At 55.8% G+C, this 17,284-nt stretch overlaps 2 protein-coding genes and 1 long non-coding RNA gene across 8 annotated transcripts; 2 read left to right on the top strand and 1 right to left on the bottom strand.

The window, feature by feature from the left end:
- RPS19 (ribosomal protein S19) lies at nucleotides 1-8,648 on the top strand. 4 transcript variants are annotated; one of them, XM_072776532.1, is made up of 6 exons: nucleotides 1-148; nucleotides 617-687; nucleotides 968-1,068; nucleotides 6,880-7,063; nucleotides 7,577-7,631; nucleotides 8,587-8,648. In XM_072776532.1, the coding sequence occupies exons 2-6, from the start codon at nucleotides 617-619 to the stop codon at nucleotides 8,611-8,613; spliced, it is 438 nt and encodes a 145-aa protein (XP_072632633.1). In that variant the 5' UTR covers nucleotides 1-148; the 3' UTR covers nucleotides 8,614-8,648. The 4 variants fall into 4 exon arrangements, with proteins under 4 accessions (XP_072632633.1, XP_072632659.1, XP_072632649.1 ...); XM_072776558.1 differs by lacking the exon at nucleotides 1-148 and adding an exon at nucleotides 161-496; XM_072776548.1 differs by lacking the exon at nucleotides 1-148 and adding an exon at nucleotides 271-511.
- Nucleotides 8,649-11,913: 3,265 nt separating this feature from the next.
- On the bottom strand, nucleotides 11,914-17,086 carry LOC140604884 (uncharacterized). Of its 3 annotated transcripts, none has more exons than XR_012007704.1 (3): nucleotides 16,277-17,086; nucleotides 13,811-13,960; nucleotides 11,914-12,076 (listed from the first exon to the last, which is right to left on the bottom strand). It is a non-coding gene; the product is annotated as an uncharacterized lncRNA (long non-coding RNA). The 3 variants fall into 3 exon arrangements; XR_012007707.1 differs by having other exon boundaries at nucleotides 13,811-13,957; XR_012007703.1 differs by having other exon boundaries at nucleotides 16,472-17,086.
- On the top strand, nucleotides 12,641-16,273 carry CD79A (CD79a molecule). Its single transcript, XM_072776521.1, has 5 exons — nucleotides 12,641-12,806; nucleotides 14,223-14,546; nucleotides 14,711-14,829; nucleotides 15,604-15,672; nucleotides 15,805-16,273. Exons 1-5 carry the CDS (start codon nucleotides 12,728-12,730, stop codon nucleotides 15,922-15,924), a joined length of 711 nt encoding a protein of 236 aa, XP_072632622.1. The 5' UTR covers nucleotides 12,641-12,727; the 3' UTR covers nucleotides 15,925-16,273.
- Nucleotides 17,087-17,284: the final 198 nt, after the last annotated feature.

Raw genomic sequence — 17,284 nt, 5'->3', positions numbered from 1 at the left:
GCCGCATTCGCCCTGAGAGAGGCGGAGCGGCTCTTCTGGTCCCGCTCTCGCGAGCTCTCGCACCTCTCGCGAGACTCGACGCCCGACTTGTGCGCCCGGGAAACCCCGTTGCTCCCTTTCCCCTGGCTGGCAGCGCGGAGGCCGCACGGTAAGGCGGGCGCTCCGGCTCGTGTTGGGCGCCGGGCGTCAGGGCCCGGCTCTCCAGCCGGGATCGCGTACCGGGAAGGGCTCCGAGGCGACCGCGTGGGGCCGCCCCGCCCCCTGGAGCCGCAGCCACGTGCGAGCGGCAGGCCCGGACATGCCTGGACCGCGCGGTCCGGGAACCGAGGCTGGACCGAGTGGGCGGCGGAGATGCGGGAGGCGCCCCCGAATCGGGCCAGGGTCGTCTCCGTCTCCATAGCGGCGCCAGACCGTGCTGGTGCGACCCGCAGAGACCGCGAGGCGCGGTGAAGTGGAGCGCCCGCAGGCGCCGGGGCCTTCAGGGCCCAGTTCCGAAGTGGGGCCTTGGGAAGTAATGGGAGTGCGGCGGTTTCGGTGTCGTGGGGGCCGCACCCCGTCCCCTGTCAGTCGTCTGCCCGGGTCCTGAGCTCACATGCTTGCTCTTTTTTTCTTCCAGATGCCTGGAGTTACTGTAAAAGACGTGAACCAGCAGGAGTTCGTCAGAGCTCTGGCAGCCTTCCTCAAAAAGTGAGTGTGGGGATCGGGGCTCGCGGCCTGTGGGGGCTGTGGTCTTTCCGGGCTCCTGGGCGGGCGTTTCTCTCCCCTGGTGGAGGGAGGCTTGTGAGGTCTCTGTGGAGTCTGCTTGTCTGCCTGAGGCCTGGGTCTGGCTTGTAATTGGGTTTCAGATGCTTTGTATTCTGGGACACGTGGGGCTCCCCTTAACCTACAGTTATGCTGAGCAGAGGGGATTTGGGGGACGGAGTTTGTGGAGACTCCTGAATCGTGCCTCTATCGCTGTTGATCCCAGGTCTGGGAAGCTGAAAGTCCCTGAATGGGTGGACACTGTCAAGCTGGCCAAGCATAAAGAGCTTGCTCCCTACGATGAGAACTGGTTCTACACGCGAGCTGGTGAGGAACTGGGGCCTCTGCCTGGGTAGTGGGGGCCTGGGTGACCCCTGGCACAAACCATACCTCCCCATTCTCTGTGAGCCCAGGATAGGCAAGAGAGGTGAAACTTTTTAAATCATGGTTGACCTACGGTGTGAGAGGAGAAACCTCAGACGGTCCCTGTGTGCTTGTGTGAGACACTTGATATCTTCACATTCTGAATTTGTTTTCTTCGTTTGTAAGAGGGTTAAGTGAGGACCTGTGGCTTCCTCTGAGCCTCCAGGGAAACCCAGGGTCAAGCGAGTGTTCATATTTTACTTAGAGGTGGTGTGTTTTAGAGGGAGGTATTTATGTTCATGGGGTCTACACTCTCTGGGTTCAAATTCTTCTCTACTGCTTACCTGTGGCCTCCCCATCTGCCTGTGCCTCTTGTTCTCTTCTGTAAAATGAGGCTGATGGAGATGCCTGGGTGGCTTACTGGTTGAGCATCTGCCTTCTTCTCAGGGTGTGATCCTGGGGTCCTGGATCCTCCACGAGACTCCATATCACATCAGGCTCTCCTTGGAGCCTGCTTCTCCTACTGCCTGTGTCTCTGCCTTTGTCTCAGGAATGAATATGTAGAATCTTTAAAGAAAAAAAATAAAATGGGACTAATGAATGTACCATTGCAGGGTTGTAGTGGGAATCAAATGAGTTTATAACTGTTAAAATGCTCTGGAGTTTACCTGTGGCAGTAATCCTTCAAGAAAAGTCGTGTGTGTGTGTGTTTGTTTTTTTTTTTTTTTTAAGATTTATTTATTTATGATAGAGAGAGAGGCAGAGGGAAAAGCAGGCTCCACGCAGGGAGCCCGATGTGGGACTCGATCCCGGGTCTCCAGGATCACACCGTGGGCCAAAGGCAGGCACCAAACGGCTGAGCCACCCAGGGATCCCCTCTATTGTGTTTTTTAATGTTTAGATCATCAGACTCACTTTCTCATTGCCTTTTTAGTAAATTATTTCTAAGAGGTTGGGGTCTGGCCAGATGATTCCTTTCTCTAAATCTTGGTAAGTTCCAAGTGCCTGAAAGAAAGCCTTATGGTCTCCCTGTAACCATTGCCAGTCCCAACTATTGGTTTTCCAGTGATGACAACTTGGAAGGAATGACAAATGTAGTACCTGATAGCACAGTGCTCATTTTCACCTGTCGTTGACATTTTAAGTTTCTCCAAGCTGTCTCCTCATTAAGGCCTAACTTGGGGATGGGAGTGGTGCTGGTCAGTGCTCAGTTGTTCTAGGTGGCAGCCTCTGCATAGGCCTTCACTGAGGGCCCTCAGCCTCTACAACCTTCGATCTTCCTCCGTGACCTAGGGGCCCTATCCTGGCCAAAGCTTGTCTCCTGATAGGAAGTAGGCGGGAAGCAAGGTTTGGGAATTGAGAAAACCTCCAGATGACCTTGAGAAGAGTTGACTTTGGTACAGATTGCCTTAGTGCTGTGGAATATGGACCGTTTCATAGATTGGTGGTGCACTCGTGGATTGAATATCTGTGAGGTCCACTCTTCATTCAGGCCTACACTGGGCACAGGGGCAGCAGCCTCAGATCTCTGAGGTTGAAAAGGTCAACTCAGGTGGGTAGGGTGGATGGCATTATGGTGGGAATCACTGCTGTGCTTTCAGGAGGAAAATGGGGTTGGTGAAGGAAAGCTGATGTGACTTGCCTGGGCACATGAATGAAGAGGTCTGGGTGAGACCACCACCCCATCCACCCATCTAGGGAAGAAAGCAAGCCTGCCCGATCCTGAGTTTTTTGGCAATGCCCCAAGAATCCATTGGTCATGGCAACTTTGGGTCTAAGATGAGAATTTGAGGTAGCTTTTCCTGTACGGTTAGGTACACATGCATATTTTGCTTAATCTGCCTTATCAAAAACCTCCAAGGTAGAATTGGTGGTTTCTGTTTTATGGTTATTGTCAGGAACCTTAAATAACATGCCAGCTAGTGATGCCACAATCCACCCCATCCGTGCCATCACTTTGAGGAGGGGGTCTCCAGCTCTCTTCCCTTAGCTGCATTTCATACTTTATTTTTGGAGGTGGGGAGAGATTAATAGGAAATGAGATCAGGACTCTGGGCAATACACACAGATGAGTCTTGCTGTAGCTGTGGCCCCTTTCTGCCTACCCCATCCCTCCTCTTGACAACTAAGTGTGTGTGCTCTTCTGGTCTCCCTTACTCAAGGTTCCCAGATTCCTTTTATTTTGGCGGGGGTTAAGATTTATTTATTCATGGAAGAAGCAGAGACCTAGGCAAAGGGAGAAGGTAGCCTCCCTGTGGGGAGTCTGATGCAGGACTCGATCCCAGGACCCCAGGATCACTACCTGAGCCAAACCACTCAACCACTGAGCCACCTAGCACCCCCCTCCCGCCCCCATTTGTTTTTTACCTCTATTTTCCAGCTGCCTCAATAGTATATAGCCTGGTGATTCTAGACAGGTCTGTTGGGTACATTTTTGTTGGGATACCGCTACGCCTGTTTGTTTACATCCACACCAGAGGTAGAGTTGTAGTTGTCCCAGACCACATGGCCTACAAGGCCAAAAATGTTTACTCTGACCCTTTACAGGAAAAGTTTGCCAGCCTAGTTAGAGTTCTCCCATACTTCAGACAAGTCATAGGAGATACTCTGCTACCAAAGAGGAAACTAAGGTGCCTATGGGGTGAAGTGACCCTGGGAGGACATGGCAAGCAGTCTGTGCTGTATTTGCTTTTTTTCTTTATTTGGATCATGAGGCCTTGGCCTCTAATCTCCTTGGAGATTTGGAGCCAGAGCACAGTAGGACAGTGGCCTGTTCTGGTAGGCTGAGCTCTGGCAGTGGGTGGGTGGTATGGGACTTGACTTCTGGAGGCATGTTGATAGAGCCATTGTGGAGTGAACACGTTTTGATCTCTGGTGGAGGCAATAAAAAGGCAGTTGGCAGAGCCTTCCTGAGGGCTCCTCTTGAAGAGGAACAGAGCTAGAGGAGTTTAAGAGGTCCCAAGTCAGTGGTGAAGGGTGAGGTAGGGCTAGAAAGAACCTGTCAGGAGCTGCTCTAAGAAGAGGAGGGGCGGTGTCCAGGAAAGACCACCTTTAGGGCTTTGTGAGGGGCCTTGGACAAACTCTTAATCTCTTGATTTTTAGAGGGGAGGTGAGAATCCATTGTCTCGTCTTGACAGTGAGTGACTGCTGAATTGGGACATTGGAGTGCATTTCATTGTAGGATGGAACCTGGTTGTCTCTGACCCCTGCTCAGGGCTGGGCAGTCACCCATGTTGTGTTACTGGCAGAATCAAGACCTTGCAGGAAGAAGATCGGGGTGACAATGTCAGGAAGTCATTTTTGTCTTTAAAAGCTTAGCAGAGGAGGGTTGGGGGCAAGATGTACATGAGAGGCTTCCTTTTCCCACTTTGTGACTCGGGAGATGAGAATGGGGTCACAGATCTGAATTTAAACAAGCTGTTGAGATGCTGGCTTGCAAAGACACTTGTGCAATTTCCTTGGTCCGCCAGGTGCTCCAGTGCATTCTGACCCTCTTCCCTCTGGTGGCCCCATGCGTGGGGCATGCTGCTGGTCCTTCACAGTTGGAGGCACCAAGTGACTCCTGGATACTTGGAATAGGATTTCCCCCAGAGGAGTGGAGCAGAAAGCCTTTAGAGGGACTTGAGGAGAAGCCATTTGACTCGCTGTGGCCCTCATAAACAGCATCTAGGATGGCCTGGATTTGTGATGTTACAACTCCACTTCAAAAGAGGTTGGGGGCTGGGTCTTCTTCAGGGGTGGAGGGGTGCGAAAAATTGGTCAATATTTCGTAGAATTTGTTTCTTTTGACTGTAACAGCTTTCAGTTTGTGGAGTTAGTACTCTTCTAATGGGTCAGGAGAATAATTATCAAGGTGAGGGGGGCACCTCGGCTTGTGATGTCTGACACCACACCAGATAGTTTGATGCAGCTTTAAAAAACAAATTAGGGGCACCTGACTGGCTTGGTTGGTGAAATGTCTGTCTTCTCCTATCATGATCCCAGGGTCCTGAGAGAATCTGGCATTGGTCTCTGCTCAGTGGGGACCCTACTTCTCCCTCTCTGTCACTCTGCCTACTTATGCTCATTTGTTCTGTCAAATAAAATCTTTTTTTAAAGAACTTTAAAGCAACCCGCCACCCCACCATTTCAAAGAAACTAATGGTTGGACTTTGCTGGAGCTTATTCTCTGCCACTCACTTCTCAGGATTTAAGGAAGTCTTCCCCTTTAGGTACCATGACCCAGACCACCTGAAACGGAAATGGACTCTCACAGCTGATGAGGAGTAGTGTTGGGATTCAGACCCTTTGGTATCAGACAGTTCGGGTTTAGGTACCCCTTTTTATACAGAGCCCAGATCGGGTTTGAGCAGAGTGTTAATCCTATCTTGGCCAGGCCTCTCCAGGGCAGCTGTGTGCTTAGGAATATGCATCTCACCCCCTTCCTGAGGCTGTCCTACTCTCACCCAGGCCAAGCTGTGGAAGGAAGGATGGTGGCTGTTGGGCATGTGAGCTGGTAAAGTTCGGAGTTCTTCAGAGATGTGTCCCTGGAAAGGGAGTTTTGGTCCTAGAGGTGGTGTTGGGAGGGTAAGGGGTAAAGTGGGGATGGGAAGAACCAAGGAGAATGGTTTTTAAGGTGAGCAGCAGCCAGAAGCAGTTGTTCTAATAGGTGGTGAAGGGTTCATCTGTGCTATGGCTCCCAGAAGCCCACAGCTGTAGCTGGAGATTATGTTACAGGGGTGCAGGGGCCTGGGGAGCAAGTGGTGTGGAAGAGCTACTCTGGGAGGGGCAAGCAGAGGGGTGGCATAGCCCTCTTCAACTGGTCAAGTCCCCCACCCCCAGGGGGTCGTGGACACGGCCCAGCACCCAGCTCTTCCGAGTAAGTGGTTACTGAGGAAGTGAGTCCTGATTGCCCCTTTGATCTGCGGGACTAAACCTGACTTGCTGGTCTCCGGGGGCCCTGGAATGACCTGGAGTCCTTGTATCTTGGGCCCCAATTCCTTCATGTGCAGTGGCCCCCTGAGGTAGAAAGCCAGAACAATCTGGAGGGGCAGTCCCTCAGGGCTATGTGACTCCAGACCAGTGAGTACTTTCTGGAGCCTGTTAGCTTTTCTGTGAAGGAGACTAGCCTTAGGCACCTGTGCAGTGTTCACAGCCACGCTCCTCTGAGGGACTGTTACTCCTGGTTCTCAGATGAGGGTGAGGACTTGCCAAGGCCATGCCATCAGGCCAGGTGCTGAGGGTATCTTACTGCCTCATGGAAGAGAGTGAAAAGCAGATCGTCCAGTGCCTGGTGGAGAAGCGATTCTGTAGGACAGAACCGTGAGGGAGTGGGGACTTGCCCAAGCAAGGCTAGAGATAAGAACCTTGTGTCCACAGAGTGGGTGACACCCGTTCCAGGTTGCATGGGGCATCCACCCTGACCCTGAGTTCTCCAGAGCTGAGGGGCTTGGGGAGCTGCACTCCGGTAAGCAGCATGTCCCCTCCCCTACCTTCCTGCCCCTTGGGCCTGGGCACATGGAGATGGACAGTTGTGGCTTAGGCATTTTCTAGGCTTTACCTACAGGTTAGAGTCCTCCTTCATGGCAGCATAGCTGTGGTGGGGCAGCTTGGTGGTAGGGGCCTGGAACTGGGCCTTGGTGCATCTTCGCAGTTCCCCAGGCCGGCCATACGAAGGGAAATACTAGCTTCCACACGCGCACAGAATTGATAGGTGTGACCTCGAGCAAAGCCCTTCCCTCAGCCTGTCTCGGCTATGGAAAGGAAGGGTCCTCACAGCTTCCACGCACCCCACAGCTTCCACAGCACGGCACCTGTACCTCCGGGGCGGCGCTGGGGTCGGCTCCATGACTAAGATCTACGGGGGACGTCAGAGAAACGGGGTCATGCCCAGCCACTTCAGCAGAGGCTCCAAGAGCGTGGCCCGCAGGGTCCTCCAAGCCCTAGAGGGGCTGAAAATGGTGGAAAAGGACCAAGATGGGTAAGTGGGAATGGCGGGTGATGGAAGAGACCTGGGGCCAAATCACCTGTAAGGAAGTGATCTAGAGCCATCCTTCCCCCTGTGGAGAGGTGTCCGGTCTGTCCTGCATGGTCTGCAGCTGCCCCTCAGGCAGGCAGGGGATTCAGCAGAGAAGCCAACAGTCAGGGGCCTCACCCCGACCTCTCTGGCTGACTACCCCGAGCTCTAGGAAGGTAATTTAGCGACTGTCCGCTTTCATTAGCCTGCTCGTTAACTTTTCCCAATTGATTTTTCGGGGCTTTTGATCTAATGCTTGCACAAACGACACCCCAGCAGCTCTCAGGGGGGCTCCCACTGCTGCCCCCAGCTTGTTAGAATGCAACCAACTAGGGCCCTCGGTGGGACTTGGCTGGTGTCATGTGCTCCCATGGCCAGGTGCCTTCTTGGGAAACCTGGCTCACATCCAGGAGGGGCCTGGCAGTGACAGGGCTGAGAGCCGGCACTGATGGGGGGCACATGACCCTTCTCCCACAGGGGCCGCAAACTGACACCTCAGGGACAGCGGGATCTGGACAGAATCGCCGGACAGGTGAGGCCTGGGTGTGGGCCAGGACTGGTGCCTTAGTCACTGCCTGGGCATTTTCAGAGCCCAAGCTTTGTTAGAGTTTCCTCCCCTGGAAGGCATAGCCTGGGCTGGTGGGGGTCAGAGAGGGCTGTCTGGGGTGGGGAGTGGGGGGGGCAGGAGAAAACATTTCTGACTTCCTGCCAGCGCTGGTTGAAAATGTGGGTGCCGGAGTGAGGGGACCCCAAGCCTGAGGTGCAGCCGGGTTGGTTTCTCATGCAGGGCATGTTTCTGCACACACAACTCCCTCTTCCCAGGTCAGCCTTCTTAGGATTCTGGCTGCAGTGTTTCCTCCTATTTTTCATGCTTACTGAGCACCAGATGGGACGGCTGTAGAGAGGGGGAGGCAAGCCAGCTCAGAACTCGGGTCTCCATCCACATGACTGACTGGCTGGACACCTTGGGGCAGAGTCCATTTGCCTGGAGCCACCCCCATCTGTAGAGCAGTCTGTCCTTGCCCGCATCAGAGGGTGGTAGTGAGGGCTCAGTTAGCTACAGCAGCAGGAGCCCCCAGGCTTTCTTCTTTATGTTAACTCAGACCCCCTAGGAGCTTTGGAGGGGGCTCAGTCACTTAGTCAAGTAGCAAGAGAGAATAGAAGGTGTCAGCCCCCTGGGAGTCCCAAGGGTGGCCTGGAAGGAACCAGTGAACTGTGCCAAGGCAGGGCCGGGCCTTACACAGACACCCCTGTGGTGACAGGGCAATGGGTGTTGGAATCCCCCTAATATGCTCAAGTCCCAGTTGACACTTCTGTAAAATGAGGGAGTACCTGAGGTGGCAGGGATCCAGGGATCCGATTGGCTGGACACCCGTCAGGCCACGAATCCAGTTGCCTGGTGTCCCTTGGATAGTGGGGAGGTGCTCTGAAGTACCGAACTCCAACCCCACAGCTGATCTTAATTACTCTCCCATCTTTTCCCGCAGGTGGCAGCTGCCAACAAGAAGCATTAGAACAAATGCTGGGTTAATAAATTGCCTCATTCGTAGTGCTGGTCCCAGTCTCTTGATTGGCTGGTCCTCTTCAGTTTGGAGGCCCAAGGAGGGAGCACTGCATCACTGCGCCGCACTTCCTTCCCTCGTGAAAGGGGGGCTAGGGGTCCCCTGGGTGGCTGCAGCACCAATAGCCACTAAAACCCAAGGCCCAGCCTTGCCAGTTCAAAGACTTCTCCCGCAACCGGGGTGGCTCCAGACCTGGAGGCTCTTGCCCCTCCTCCCACATCCTGCCTTTGCAGTTTTCAGATGAGAAACTGAAAGGAGTGGCTGTGAACCGTGGCCCCAACTGGGGCCTGGGCTGCAGAAGTGGCACTCTTCCCCCTGCTGGAACAAAGCAGGAGGGGCAGATGGCTTCTTCCCTGCCAGCCTTCACTCCTGGCATCTCCTTGAGTGCCTCCTGACCAAGATGACCTGTGTGCACCTTTCATTGGACAACACAAGTGGTCCTGCCCCAGAGCCAGGATGGGGTGGCATTTGCACCCACACCCACCACCACCCGGATGGAGGGGTGTGCGAGGTTCCTGCACTGAGGTTGAGCTGGGCACCACTGCTTCTACAGTCCTGCATGGTGATTGCCTCTTGGTGCCAATGGGGTGGAGTTCTACCTGTGATTGGACCTTTGGTGTAGGGGTGGGAGATCTGAAGGACACCAAGTGGGCATGTGCCAGACCCCAGAAAGCTGAGCCTGTGCTGGTTTGGCCAAGGTCTCCAGATATCCCGTAGCCTAAGTGATTGGACCCATTTACTTCCGGTGTGAAGCCTCCCTGAGCTTTGAACTCCAATGACTCAAGTTAACTTCCAGCTCTGACCCTAATGCTCTGCAGTCTTGAGCAACTTAATCCCCTTCAGCTTTCCACTCCTTGTCTTTATCACTCCTGAGGGATCTTACAGAGGCCATATATAGATAGGGCCTGACCAGCTCCTTCGTGTTGAGGATGGAAAAATCAAGAGTCCCGTATTCGGTGGGGGGTGAAGCTATCCTCCCTCCCAGCTCAGGTGTCCATGCTGGAAGAGGTGCACTGAACAGCCTAAGCCTACCAGGTGCAAGGCACTGAATAAACCTCACTTAATACACTAGGCAACCCTGTGAAGATGCCAAAAAGCACCTGTAGTTTGGTTATAGGGCAAGTCAGTCACAGATTGGGTGAATTGCCTAGACACTACAACTAGGGGATGGCAAAGCAGGTATTTGAGCTTGGGCACTGTCTCCAGCACTGGGCAGAGCCATTGGGGTTCTTCCCTCGATAGGAAGGGAAATGGGAAAAAAGCCCAGAAGGTTACGCTCCCAGGCATGGCCTCAGCTAGTCATTCCCTGTTTCCTTTGTCAACTGAGGATGAAGACATGTCATAGAGTGGACATGAGAACACAATGCAGCGAGTCCAAGTGCCTGCTTGGCAGCGGTGCTGGGTAAGTGGCAGGTGGACTCCCCCCCCCCCCCCCCCAACAGGCCCACCAGGCCTGAGGACCTGCTATCCAGCAGCTGCGCCCTTGCAGCCACTGGGGGGCGGTCGAGGGCCTGGAAACCAGTTCAGATGAAGGAGGTGAATTCCTAGGGCTGCAGTTATGTGCTGAGTTTCTTCCTAGGTAGGGGGTCACAAGGAGAAGCTGAAGCACAGAGGGGCTGTTGGCCTGCCACAGAGCAAGGATTGCAACTGAGCACCTGGGTCCCCGGAGGGAAAGGAGCAGGGCCGCCAGGCCAGAGAAGGGTGACGATGTCCTAGGAGCTGCAACAAGCTCACTGTCCAGGACACCTGGGTGGCTCAGCAGTTTAGCACCTGACTTCGGCCCAGTATGTGATCCTGGAGTCCCGGGGTTGAGTCCCACATCAGGTTCCCTGCATGGAGCATGCTTCTCTGCCTGTCTCTGTCTTTCAATAAATAAAATCATTAAAAAAAAAAACTCATTAAAAAAAACTCACTGTCCTACTCTTGCAGCCTCACAAGCAGGACAAGGGGGTTCCAGGGGGATTGTGCCCAGATTACAGGAGAAGAAACCTAGGCCCAGACAACCAGTCAGTTGGCAGAGCTGAAATCCAAATATAGGAATCAAACTTGTGGCCCATGCTCCTCCACATAGGTGATGGTTGCACTTTTTAAAAAACTTATGGGGGATCCCTGGGTGGTGCAGCGGTTTAGCGCCTGCCTTTGGTCCAGGGAGTGATCCTGGAGACCCAGGATCGAATCCGTCAGGCTCCCGGTGCATGGAGCCTGCTTCTCCCTCTGCCTGTGTCTCTGCCTCTCTCTACCTCTGTGTGTGACTATCATAAATAAAAATTTTTTAAAAAATTAAAAACTTATGAAATGCTTCAAGTATGCAAAACTTCCTATTCCTATTCCTGTGAGAAGAACCCGTGGACACACTACCCAGCTTAAAGAAGTAAAACAAGACCTAAAACCAAGATGGGCAAAGCCCTCTATCCCTCCCAGTCCCAGCCCTCCCTTCCCCCCCAGAAGGAACCCCTCTCAGGAATTGGATGTCACTCCCCCGCACAGTTCACACCTCAAGTACAGGTGCACGTGTCCCTAACGGCACCCGATGTCGTTTCGCCTTTTGGAAACAAGTCAACTGTTGCATGCTACATGTTTTTTGTCATTTTCATGCCGTTTCTGAGATGCAGCCATGTTGACAAGTAGAGCTCAGCTTCTTCCTCTGCGGAGTGCTACTCCACGGGCTGCCTACATCACAATGTGTGCATCCCATCTCCCTTACATGGACTCTTTGTTTCCACATTTGCTACTAAAAATGTCCCTGCAGTAAAATTTTTTCCTAAGTGTCTCCTTATGCGTGAGCGTGATGGTCCCCCGACTGCTCACAAACATCTCAACAATCTCTTGTAATTCCCCACCCCCACTCCTCGGACTCAGTTTCCTTCCACATGACCTACAATGATGCTCCAAGGTATGTGGGCACACGTAAGTGACTTTGAATTTCTGCTCCACCACTCCCAGGCCGTATGACACCAGGCAAGCTACGGCATCTCTCTGGGCCCGTTTTCTCTGTACAATGGGGCGGGGCCTACCTTGCCCACTTGTGGGGAGGCTGACTTGCCTCAAGAACCCTCCGTGGCTCTAACTTCTCACTCAGGTGCTGGGAACATCATCTCATGTTACAACACCGGAGTTATTCTCATCCTCTTCTCTAAATGCTAAGGCTGGGGTGCCCAGCTGGCTCAGTCAGTAAGAGCTGGTGACTCTTGACCTTGGGGTTGTGAGTTTGAGCCCCCTGTTGAGTGTAGAGATTACTTAACAAAATTTTTTTAAGATTTTATTTATTCATGAGAGACACAGAGAGAGAGAGAGACATGCAGAGGGAGAAGCAGGCTCATGCAGGGAGCCCGACATGGGACTCAATCCGGAGACTCCAGGATCAGGCCGTGGGTCAAGGGCAGGCACCAAACCGCTGAGCCACCCAGGCGTCCCACTTTAAAATTAAAAAAAAAAAAAATTTAATGCCAAGGCTCAGAACAGGAAGCCACCCCTAGTCATAGAGCTGGTCGACCTGCCTCATTTTTTTCCTCATGAGCATTAGTAGTAACCACTTTTTACTGAGCAGCTACTATGGGCTGGGCCCTGTGTTCAGAGCTTTGCATGCACAACCCCTTTGAATCCTGGGTTCCAGCACCAAGAAGTGAGGACATGGAGGCTCAAGAGAGGAGATAAGCTTTGCCTACAGCCAGTGAAGAGCAGAGACCAGGCCCAGAAGCTCCGGGCCGGCAGATCACCAGTAGGCAAGAGACACCTCAGACTTTGGCTCCTTCAGGCTTCCTTCCCAGGGCTGGCCTGTGAGGAGCCAGGCCTCGACTGGTCTCTTTCCCCCACCCAGCAACCTCCCCTCAGGGGAATTGTGGCCACAGGTGCAGGGAGCGGTTTCTCTCCACTCCGGGCCTGAAGCACAGTGACAGGGGCTGCCCCCCCTCCTCCAGCCCACAGCTGAAGGGGCCCAGCCGTGGGGCCATTGGAGCCCATCTCCGGCAGGGCTGGGCAGGAAGTGGGGCGGGGTTTCGGGGCAGCCGAGGTGGAATCTGGTACCCCAGGACTGCTGCTCCCCAGACCAACCACCCCACTGGGAAAGATGCCTGGGGGTCCCGGACTCCTCCAAGCGCTGTGTGCCACCACCTTTCTCCTCTTCCTAATCTCTGCTGGTGGCCTGGGTACGTGGCTAACAGGCTGGTGCTGGGAGGTGGGGGCTGGTGGGGCGGGGAGGACTGAGGAGGCTGGAGAGAGGGCAGAGGCAGAGACGAAGGCACTGGGAGTGGAAGTGAAGAGCCAGCAGGTGTAGGGGGGTGCCGGGAAAGCCCCTAAAGAAACTGCATCCACCTGCTTGACCATCCTGAGCAGGCCGCAGGTCCGAGGGGAGGCTGCAGGGGATTCGGCAAAGTTGAAGGGGTGTCCACAGCCACATGGACGGAGAACAGGGCGACAGACGACTTCCCCACCCCCTCATCCCCACAGGTCAAAATAAGGAACTAAGGTTGCCCTTGACTGAGCTCCAGAGCTGGGGGCAGGAAGGGGACTTGGGGGTAGCTCTCAGCTTCAGAGAGAAGAAACAGCTTTCTCCTTCTTTGCCTTGAATCTCCGTCACCCCACTGTGTAGGGAACCCCTTCTCAGTGCTGGGGAAGGGGGCTCCTCATCAAGACACTGCCCTCCTGGGGCTTCCTCCCCACCTCCACCCCATACAATGCCAGCTGGTGGGGCTGTGACTGTCCGGGTTACACACTGGGAGTGGGGCCAGGGATTGGCTCCCACGCCCCTAAGGTTGCTGCTTCTTTCTCCACCTCTTCCTCCTCCTCTCTCCCTCACCTCCCACCTCCTCCCTCCAAAAGAAGCAGAGCCAGCCAGGTGGGTGGGCCTGCCTGGGGGACTGGGAGCTGGGGTTTCCCCAGCAGCCAACCACTTCGCTGAGGCCCTCCCCTAACCCCCCACCCCCACCCTCCGCACACCCAGTTGCCAACCTAACTCACTCCTGACCCCCAGGTCTACACACACAAGTTACAAAGAACAAGACGGGTTTGAGGTCACAGGGCAAGGTAGGCCCAAAGGCTCAGACTTTGAGATGCTAGCCTCTCTTGCTGCCCTGGTGATGCCAGGCAATCAACGCATCCTCCTTGGGCCTTAGCTGTCCCACCTACAAAATGGGATAATGAGAGAACCTACCTCGAAGGGGTTAGTGAAGATTACACCAGATAAAGTGCCAGGTGCCAGGAGAAGCTGGGGGCTGGGAAAGCGAGCCTGGAAGGCCTTCAGGAGGAGGAGGTGATGCCCAGACTGATCCTGGAGGTTGCTACCTGGTCCAGGGCACTCCTACTGCAAGGAAATCAAATATCCAAACGCCACTGAGTTCTCTGGGGGCAAAGGACAGAGCGCAGGCAGGGAGGGTGGCAAGAGATGGCGCTGGTGAGGTGTGGGGACCTGCAGGGGTGTGTCACCACCCCAAGGTGTCTTACACTCCTCCTCGGGAGTGTCTTCAACACCCTCCGCACATACACACACACAAGCGCCCAGGGGTGCTGCTGCTGCAGGCCAGAGCTGGGGCCCATCCACAGTCCCTGTCTCCTCCTCTCCACAGGCCCCGGGAGCCAGGCCCTGTGGGTGGACGGGGGCCCGCCATCGATGACGGTGAGCCTGGGGGAAACAGCCCGCCTCCAGTGCCTGCATAACCGCAGCAGGCTGTCCAGCAAGCTCAACATCACGTGGTGGCGCGTCCTCCAAGGCAACGCCACCTGGCCCGACATCTTCCTGAGCTACGGCAAAGGCCCCAATGGCGAGCTGACCATCAACACTGTGAACAAGAGCCACATGGGCATGTACCGATGCCAGGTGGAGGAGAAAGATCTCAACCAAAAAATCCTCAGCTCCCAGCAGTCCTGCGGCACCTACCTCCGCGTGCGCGGTGAGTGCCAGCCCTGGTGTGGCTCCCAGGCCACCCGGCCATGCTGCCCCATCTGCGCCACCAGGATGGGGCCGCGGACATCAGAGGGTGGGGACAGGGCTGGGAGGCCAGGAGGGTTGGGGCGGGGAGGCACCAGTGCTCTGAGCAGCACCCCCTCCTCCCAGAGCGGCTCCCCAGACCCTTCCTGGACATGGGAGAGGGTACCAAGAACAACATCATCACAGCCGAGGGCATCATCCTGCTGTTCTGTGCCGTGGTGCCTGGGACCCTGCTGCTGTTCAGGGTGAGCCCCCCGGTGGACCGGGACCCTCTGACGCTGAGGTCCCCTCCTAGCATGGGAGGGTGACAGCCCCATCCCAAGGCTGAGGGGCAAATGAATTAGCACCATGACAGGATTTTGAAGGGGGCAGGGGGTACTCAGCGGGTGGCTCAGCGGTTTAGCGTCTGCCTTTGGCTCAGGGCATGATCCCGGAGTCCTGGGATTGAGTCCCGTCAGGCTCCCTGCAAGGAGCCTGCTTCTCCCTCTGCCTGTGTCTCTGCCTCTCTCTCTCTCTCTCTCTCTCTCTCTCTGTCTTTCATGAATAAATAAATAAAATCTTTAAAAAATCAATAAATAAAGGGGGCAGGGCCCAGAGGGGCCTCCTCACCCCGTCTCCCCTCAGGGTTGTCCTCATACCCCCCAAGTCCCCCTCACCCAGCCATGGTGTCTCGCTCTACCCCCCCCACCAACCAGAGGCACAGGAGCCCTCCAGAGGTAGCCAGGGAAGAGGGGCCTGGCTGTCCTCCTGGAGTCTCTGACCTGCACCAGCCCCGCCTTAGGCCACAGGACAGCCACTGCCATTTCTATGATAGTTGTGGCTCCTGCAAGAGCAGTGAGGCAGTAGAGACAGCCAGGGGGACACGGGCTTGGATCCAGAGACACCTGCCACTCACCTGCTATGTGGCTTTGGCCATACCTTACCTCCTCTGGTCAAGCACTTCTCAGCATCCAGGAGGTTCAGAAAACATCTTCTCCTCCCACCTCCCCTCACTGTGGCTCCCAATCCCTCCCTCCCAGAAACGATGGCAAAATATGAAGTTTGGGGTGGATGCCCAGGATGACTATGAAGATGAAAACCTTTATGAGGTGAGTGGGCGAGTGGGGACAGGTTAGGGGCGGGTGCGTTGGGGCTCTCATGGGGGTCCTTCCCGGGGTCACGTGGGGCCGTGGGTCTGGGCGTCAGGGTGCTGAGCCCCACCACCGTGTGTCCACACCCAGGGCCTGAATCTGGATGACTGCTCCATGTACGAGGACATCTCCAGGGGCCTCCAGGGCACCTACCAGGACGTGGGAAGCCTCCACATTGGAGACGGGGATGTCCAGCTGGAGAAGCCGTGACCCTGCAGGGTGACCCTGTGGGCTGCCCTCTCCTGCTGTGTCGCCAGCTCTGGTGTCCCCCCACCCCTTCCTGTTCTCTTTTCATAATCTTTCCTGGAAGTGTCCTGACTCAACTTCTCCCTTGAGGGTGTCTGCTCTTCTTCCCTTTAGACTGTCCTCATCCCCTCCCCATGCCCCAATTCAGCGCTCCTCCTGCTGCTTTTCCCCCACCCCCCCCCCCAACACCCAGCGGGTAATGAGCCCTTAATCGCTGCCTCTAGGGGAGCTGATTGTAGAGCCTCGTTAGTGTCACCTCCCCCTCCCTGCTCTGTCATGGCCACTTAGTGATAATAAATCCTTCCCAACTGCAGACCTTGGCAGGAGTCATGGATCTCATGGGGATGCTCCCCTCTGGTGGGACCCAGGAGTCCAGGCCCCCAGCCCCCTTCTCTCTCAGACCCAGGGTTCTGGGCCCGCAGCCCCTGCCCACTCCCCACAACGGAGGGCCAGGTAGCCAGTCTTAGCTGCTCTCTGAGAGAAATAGGAAGTATTTGGGGGAGGCTCTCACCCCAGGCTACGCCCCGGAGCAGGGAGGGGACACAGAAAGGAGCCAGGTGGCCACATTTATGTGCATTTCAGTCCCACGAAGAACACAGGGCCTGGTAACAGGTTCTGACTACAGCCAGGCACACCAATTCTCCGGGAATGGACTTGAAGCAGGGGTGTCTGGACAGTCTGTGGCTTTCACCTGCGGATGGTGGGGAGCCCCGGGGCGGGGGAGGGGACAGAGGCACAGGCATGCAGGGTTCCTGGGACAGGCGAGAGAGGCTGAGACAAGAGAGACCGTGACGGACACACAGAGCCAAGTGAAGAGAGGGACAATGAGGGGACAGGGAATCAGGGCGAGACAGAGATACGGGGAAGAGAGAAAGCAGGAGACAGAGAAAGAAAACAGGGTCCATAGAAAAGTGGTCACGGAGAGGCTGACCCCTGGGACTCTAGAGAAAGCAATCGTTGGGGGAACGACCGAGGTGGCCCTGTCTTCCCCGGGGATGGGAAGACGGGAGAAGCAACGGTGGGGAGGGCAGCGCGGAGAAGCAGGGGCCGGGGCGGGAGGCAAAGCGCGCGGCGGAGCAGAGAGGGCCCGAGGCGCCGGGCGGGAGCGGACCAGGCTGCCGCGCCGGCCCCCGCCCCGCCGAGGCGCCGCTGACAGCGCAGGGGCGAGAGCCCGAGCCCCAGCTCCGCGGACCGACCGACCGACCGACCGACCCACCGACCGACGGACAAAGCCCGGGCGGGGCCGGGAGGGGCCGGGCGGGGCCGGGCGGGGCCGGGGCCGGGGCGGGGCCGGGGCCGGCGGGTCCCCGGGCCGAGCGGGGAG

This window comes from Canis lupus, chromosome 1 (genome assembly GCF_048164855.1).
Source record: "Canis lupus baileyi chromosome 1, mCanLup2.hap1, whole genome shotgun sequence".
Taxonomy (NCBI): Eukaryota; Metazoa; Chordata; class Mammalia; order Carnivora; family Canidae; genus Canis; species Canis lupus.
The sequence above is the reverse complement of the archived record's forward strand: the minus strand, read 5'-3'. Positions and strand labels throughout refer to the sequence as shown.